We start from the raw sequence: 7,624 nt of genomic DNA, 5'->3' as shown, positions 1-7,624 counted from the left end.
ACACACACACACACACACACACACACACACACACACACACACACACACACACACGCGCGCGCGCACATACACATCTTAATACTCAAGTGTTAATCTGTGATTAATTACACACTGACGCTAGAGACATTCTTCTTTGGTTGCACCTGTGTGCTAAGGAAAAACACGAATGTTAAGAACACCACACACGCTTAAGCTCGCAGTCACATACTGCAACATCATTTTCGATTCCTTCCTTGTATATACGTGATATAGAACTGTAAGTGACATCACAAACAATATAAGGAATTAAGGAAAAATCATAAATTCGATTAATATTCTTAATTCTTCTTTAAAAAAAGTTTTGACCTAAAAATGTAATAATATTAATTTCTTTAATAATATTTAATTCCTTTAACGAAACTATTAATATATTACTAATAAACAATATAATAAAATTATAATCTGTAACATGATAATAATTCTAAAAATTATTAATGAGCAAAAAAGGTATATTTATGTCAAACATCATGTTTCAGAAATAAGTACAAATATTCAACATAAATTACCTTTTTCAACATATAATAATTACATAATATAATAATTAACAGAACTCTGAAAGATTAAAATTGAATTATTAGTTTAGTTATAATAGTTTCGCCTCTGATGTATATTATTGTTTTGAAACTATTTAGTTAAATTAATAAAATTTATGTCTTTCAGGCCATTGCACCAATATTATTTTAAGTTTAAGCGAGGCTTAAAACTCTTCCCCTTTATCTCTCTCTCTTTCTTTCTCTTTCAATTTTAAAAAGAGAGAAAAAGAGAGAGAGAGAAAGAAAGAGAAAAAGTATTTAAGTCTCGTTTAAAGTCAAACAATTGGGCCTCATAATATTATATAATACAGATAATATTAGAAAAATAATTCTTTAAGATGGCAAATAAGCTTAATTTTCCAACTTAAAAAATATAATAAAGGCTTGAAAGAACATATAATCGTATACAATAAAGCTACATGCAATTTCTTTGCTCCAATTGCACAATTCAATATTATTCTAATTTACGGTTAATAATCACTTTCATCCCATATTTGTTTATCACTGTAATAATAGTGCAATGAGATGTCACTTACTCTATATTGCCACCCGTAATCTATCGACAATGATACAACGCGTATATGTACACGCGCTATTGCGCTCCTGACGAAATAAAAACGTGTCAGGACAATTTCGATTTCAATTCCGATGTCAATGTTCCATAATCACAGACAGAGGGAAGAGGGATGATGCCGCAGTCGTCGAGTCGCCAGCGCCAGTGGGGATCGCTAATTAGGGGAGGGCGGGCGTGTCCGTAGCGGCGGGGGTGAGCTGGCCGGTGTTGGATAGGGCACGTACCTCAGGTTGGGAGGTGAGGACCGTCGCGAGATCATCGCGACGGAGGGTGGTTGCCAGGGCCACGCCAGTGGCGGATATGGGAAACCGGGGGTGGCAGTAATAGCTGCGTTGGAGTAGAGTGATGGAGAACTGGCTGCACCCCTACCGTATAAGAGCGGTGTTGATACTGGCGCCAGCCAGGATGATAACGCGTGTCCGCTACTCTCATGCTGTTGTTGCTGTTGCGCGGATGGCTGATGATGTTGCTGCTGCGGCTGTTGCTGCTGAGCACCCAACGTTGCAGCCACCACGGCCTGTGACGACATAGCAAGGTGTTCGTAGATTCTTACCGGGGGTACGCCGCATCTCATCAGTTGCTGTTCCATAATTTCCATAGGATCTCTGAAATAATAAGAGACAGAGGATATCGTTAGAATAGATGGATCGTTTGATGCCTAGGATAGATCGCTTAATTCTTTTCTTCTTAATTTTGCATCGCAAGTAGAAATTTCCTTAAATTATTTTAGCTTAAATATTCTTGTATACAAGAACAAGTTGTATTAGATCGTATCGATTGTATCATAATATTTCAATCAATCAGAAGGATGGCAGTTTTCAAGGCAAACAACAAGATACTGATTAGAAGATGTGACTGATTAGTCATAACATAATCTAAGTTTCAAATTATAAGAAACAGAATTGTTTCTCCACTCGGTCACTGATTAATTTATTGCCTTATAACTTATGGCTTACAATTCTGACTTCTAATTATTAATAGCTTATTATACGTAGGAAGCCCCCTCAATAGACATAGGATAGAAAGACAGACTCTCAAATATTATTATCTCTTTTTGAAATATATATTACAAATCGCAGTATTTCTGCATGCAATATCCAAATTATTTTTGCCGAAGATATTAAGTAAGAGAGAAATCCTCATCGCTTGTCATTAATAATATTAACGGAATAATCGAATAGCAGATAAAAGACTTCATTTATAAAATTTAGCACACAAGTCGTCTGGGAATCGGCGCTCGCTGGGCACCGGGATTAGATGAGAAACCGATCGAGCGGCCGCGCAATCGTATGACCGAGAGGTCGCGATCCTGCACACGGCGAATCGACCGAAACGGCAAAGATCGCGCCGGGCGAGCAAATAAATCGTCTGAAGCCGCGGGAACGCGAGACAGAGCGAGATAAAATCATCCGTTCTTAAGGCGAGAGAGGCGGCTCTCGCCGGTCGGCTGATTAATCGATCGACGTTATCGGCATTAATAGCACTTAAAAGGGAGTAAATCAATGAGATTCCTTCACGGACACAGAGTCGACAGAGAGACAAGACAGAGAAAGAATGGTGGGTAATTAAGGTGAGCTTTCCTCTCATAGAGAGACGTATGCACAAGATGAGGTAGGAGTGAGAGAGGAGGGCAACGACGATCGCGAGAATCTCTTTCTCCCCCAAAGCAACAAATGTGATGGATGATTTCGTGCGTTAGGTACGGGCTTAATTAGGGTTAATTACGCGCGATTGTGCGCGGACGCGCCTTCATTGCTTCGTTACTATCGCGGCAGAAACGCTAACGAGCGGATTATTGGCTGATCATGGATGAAAACGCGTCGCGAATGGTGAGAGGGTCATTTTGTATCTCTTTCTTCCTCTTTTCTCTTCTCTCTTTCTCTTTCTCTCTCCCTTTACGTCGACGATAATTAACGACCAAGTCTCATTGCGCACGGAATCACGGCGAGTCACTTCCTACTTTCGTGATTACGCGCGGGAGCGGCGTGTAGGGACACGCCGATTATCGGCCGGTCTATCTCAATTATTAAGACTTCATTACGATATCGCGAATCCAAGGCGCGAGGCGGCGCTTCGTAATTGCTTTTGATTTCAAATCCGGCGAGGTAAGACCGATTGCGCAAAGCCAAAGACCATAGGAGCGAATGCTTGATGGATTCTTGACTTAGCGTAACCTGAAGAAGTCCCAATCGTTTTCTGCCATTTAAAGCGAACGAGTCGAATCGGTTTGACGCTAGATAGACTTCATTTTGTTCGATTAGCAAATTTCAAATCAATAATCCGCTTCGTTACTTTTACACTCATTTGATTTCTTAACTGATTGAAATGATGCTTCTTTCTGGCTTATATAAATCCGTAGGACTTCAAAAAAAAAATTTTCTATATTTTTGTCACAGATCTAATGTGCCCATCAATGACACTCTTATAGATATATTGTTTTAATTGTTTTAAATATTTATCACTATTTTAATTTTTGATTATCCATATACCAATCTTCATTAAACTTCTTAAACTAAAAAAATTCTTAACATATTTAAAAACCAATTAAGGGAAATAAATCTATTTTCGATCAAAGCAGATCTTAGTGCTTAATCACTAATTGTAAAATTTGTTTTGATCGAAAATAAATTTATTTCTCTTAATTTATTCTCGTTTAATACTTATAATTGTATTATAATTGTTTATATTTAAAAACTTATTCATAATTCGAGACATCACAACGTTTATGAAATCAAAGATATCTATAATGCTATAGAACATCTTAATGTACAAGATATGGATTTTACGTAATTATATGGCATTATTTCTATAATTATATATATTTTTGTAATTTTTTTTATTTGTACTGAAGATGACCTAAATGTGAATTGAAATGTTTAATTTATCCATCTTAAATTAAAATTATTACACGAATAACTAGCGTCAGATTGTAATGTAATAACATCTTGATAATTTTAGAAAGAATATAAAAGAATGAGAAAAAAAATTTCAATGAATATCTAATGATGTGGAATTAGTCAATTTATCAGTCTAAAATTTAATCAATATTTTATCTAAAAACATTCTGCGTATTTCTAACATCTTTCCAGATTAAATGATTTGCTAAAAGTTTCGATGTCTACTTGATCTCACATCTTGAGGAAGGCAGCGTCGATGGATGGCTGATTCTTCGCGCTTCTTGAAAGTCAAGTGGTTGAGAGACAACTTGATACTAGTATCCTGCCGGATAATTTGAGCATGGGCCGCCCACGAATAATACCTCTTATCGATCATCCAGTTCCGCGAACCAGCGTTCGTCGAGATATTCGAAGACGCCTTTATTCATAACTGGCGTTCGATAACTCAGCATTTCGTGCATGAAATAATTTAGGGGCGTGCATAATAAAAAGGTTCCGAAACATATTTGTTCCTGTCCTTAGAACTTTAGGTCATATCTTCAATCCACACTCTCATATATGATATAAATAATATACGAGAGTGTGAATTATATAAATCTCATATATGATATAAATACACTTATATATACATAAGTTTAATCGTTATAAAATAGTCATAAAATAATAAAATAATCGTAAATTAATTATTGTAAGAAATAGTCTAACATAATAAAATCTACATAGATCGTGAATACAATTAAAGAGCAAAATGTATTAAAAAAAGAAATATGACAGAGACAAGATTAATCTCAACAAGATTATTATGATAAAAAATTATTATCTCATAGAAAGTTATTAAAAAGAAAATAAAAGAGAGATTAATGTTTCTCGAGTAGAAAATTGTTTGTTATGTCGAATAATCGTCATTCATTCAAAGAATATTCGGCGCGAAGCACTTCATCATCTCGCGACCGACGTCGTCAGGACTATACAATTCAATCTCGAACGGCACCCGTAATGATTCTGTCTCCATGGACTGGAACGGTGGGAGGAAGGGGAGGGGAGGACTGACTCTCGCGGGTCTAGTTACCTCGGAGGTCACCAGGGCAGACTCAGTCAAGGAGAGAAGGGTTCGTTCAGTAGTTGCGAGCCGGCATGTCGACGACGAGAATCCCGACTCGTAAGGTCGTAAAACTATGGTGCGAGGGCAAGACAAAACCACCGTGACTGTGCGAGACCCGGTCCACGAAAAATAAGAGAGTTACGAGAAATGAGGTCTGCCAGAAGGGACTCAATCGCAACGATTCTAGCAAGATTTTTAATTATTCTATATCTTTATATATTAGAGTTCTATACATATATATTATTTATGTATAGAACTCTAATATAAATACATATATGTTATTTAGATGTATGGGCGAAGTTAGGATATTTGAAATAATTTTAGAGAATTTTCTGAGAATATTAAATATGACGGCTGAAATATTATAAACTATAGCATACTTTTGGAATGAATAATTATACAAAGCTATCCAAAGTTACATCATGCAAAAGCGTTTTTATTTTTCGTTATTACAAAAAACCGATAGTTAGTTCATTAGTAGTATTGAGATGAAAATGTGTAACATTGAATACTGAAATATTTCTTATAAAGAATATATATATCGATATATATTGGTATATCAATAAATTCTTCATTTACGATATTTTTGAGTAAATATATCAATAAAAAGAATTATTTTTAATGTCAAAACGATTTCGCCTCTATTGAAATGTTAAGATCGCCATGTATTCCTTGCAAAATGCAGTGGTAATATCCGGTATCTGCAATATTCTATATCCCGTATATTATTGATACCCGATGGAATCAAGAGACGTGAAGATCTGAGGAAGTGAGATGGCGAAGGGCAAATCAACCAAAAAGATCCATTCTCGAGTCAGTCCGAAGAGTGCTATGAGCGGGGGTGAACAAGGGAATGCGGTGACTGCGGGAGCAGACGGTGGGACGTAGGGAGGCCCTGGGAACAATGGGTCCGGTGTGCAGTCCGCGTCTCGGTTACATTCGGCCGTACCGCTTAGCACGTAACACGACACCCGAGGAGGCGCACGAGCGTACATATACACATTCTCGTATCACAAAACGCACACATAGACAAGGCATACACGCTTATACACGCAAGCGATGATACGTGGATGCATGAGAGTAAGCTTCGAGCGGGAAAGAGGAAGAGGCTGCTTATAAGAGGAAGGAGCCTGGCCCCGGAGGGTGAAACCAGCGTCGGGGGAATGAGGGAGGGATTAGGAGGCCTGGGGCTAATCGCCGTCCACTCTACGGACGTGTTGGACCACACACCGGCGCGTCCGTCCGCGGCCATTTCTCTTCTCATTCTTGTGAAATATCGCTGTCAAGGGCCCGAACTCTATTAGTCGAGTTCTGCGAGTATACTTGCCCGAGTACTTGCCTCGTGTATCGATTCGCCTGGATCGATCGTGATCCGAGATCTCGCGGATAGCAGGATCGTGTAGATGAGGGTAGGGCGGAGCCGGTGATTTAGGCGGATCCCAAACATGGATCTCGATCGCGATTACGCGAGCGCAGCTTGGAAATCTTAAATGTACGAAAGTGTCAAGACTCCGCGTACCAATCTACAGCCTCGCGTAATTTAGATGTATTAACTTTTATTTTAATAATACATACAATTAGATCATTTATATCTTGCATTTCTTTGAAATATTAAGAGTACCAAGTTATGTACAATTTTTTTTATGATCTAAAATTTTGCTGGGTACAGAGCTGAAAAAATTTTATTGAAAACTCAAATTGATTGCTTATAAAATATCAAAATTTTTTTGCAGCATTGCTCATCATTTTTAATTTCCAACATAACTATTTTGATAGTCGAACAAAAATTATTTTCAGATTTGTAAGTTACCTAATCCAGCAAAATTTTAGATCTTTTAGCAAAATCATTCTTTCTACAAATACTTTCTAAAATATGTAAAAATCATATTTAATAATTTTGATACAAGCTTGTAAAATTGATGAAAATTAACTTGGAACTCAAACGATTCATAGTAAATAGTGAATAATATATATTCAGTGTATAGTAAAGGATCGGAAAATTATCATGTGTACTAAAGTATTAAAAAATTACTAAATTATAATGTACACATATATTATAATACCACAGTTTACTTGAAAGTTATGCTCTGTATATTGATGCATGAATACATATTCTCCGATATATAATTGTAACGAGGAACTAATTATGCGCTTGTTTCAGAATAGTAAAATTAAAATTTCGAAAGTATCAGACAAGCGAAGGGTAAGGGATGTAAATCCAAGGCGCGGAAGATGTTATGTACTACCACCATTCGCCTTCGGCGCGCTATCTCTTTTTGAAAATAGCTTAATCACACGGGGCTTGTAGAAAAATCCAGAAATCAAATTACACTGTTCGTACACGGAGAGGAACAGGTAGGCAGTCTCCGTCGCACACAAGAGGGCTTACGCGAGCGCGTGTGTATGTGTGTGTGTGTGTGTGTGTGTGTGTGTGTGTGTGTGTGTGTGTGTGTGTGTGTGTGTGTGTGTGTGTGTGTGT

General features: G+C 37.3%; 1 protein-coding gene across 1 annotated transcript in view; it reads right to left on the bottom strand.

The window, feature by feature from the left end:
- Positions 1-1,300: 1,300 nt before the first annotated feature.
- The window catches only part of LOC105620316 (T-box transcription factor TBX20-like), a 76,495-nt gene continuing 70,171 nt past the window's right edge, over positions 1,301-7,624 (bottom strand). The window contains exon 6 of the mRNA XM_012201818.1: positions 1,301-1,751. Within this exon, the coding sequence (XP_012057208.1) occupies positions 1,301-1,751 (451 nt within the window). The remainder of the gene's footprint in view (positions 1,752-7,624) is intronic.

Source organism: Atta cephalotes (genome assembly GCF_000143395.1).
Source record: "Atta cephalotes unplaced genomic scaffold scaffold00025, whole genome shotgun sequence".
NCBI classification, from domain to species: Eukaryota; Metazoa; Arthropoda; class Insecta; order Hymenoptera; family Formicidae; genus Atta; species Atta cephalotes.
The sequence above is the reverse complement of the archived record's forward strand: the minus strand, read 5'-3'. Positions and strand labels throughout refer to the sequence as shown.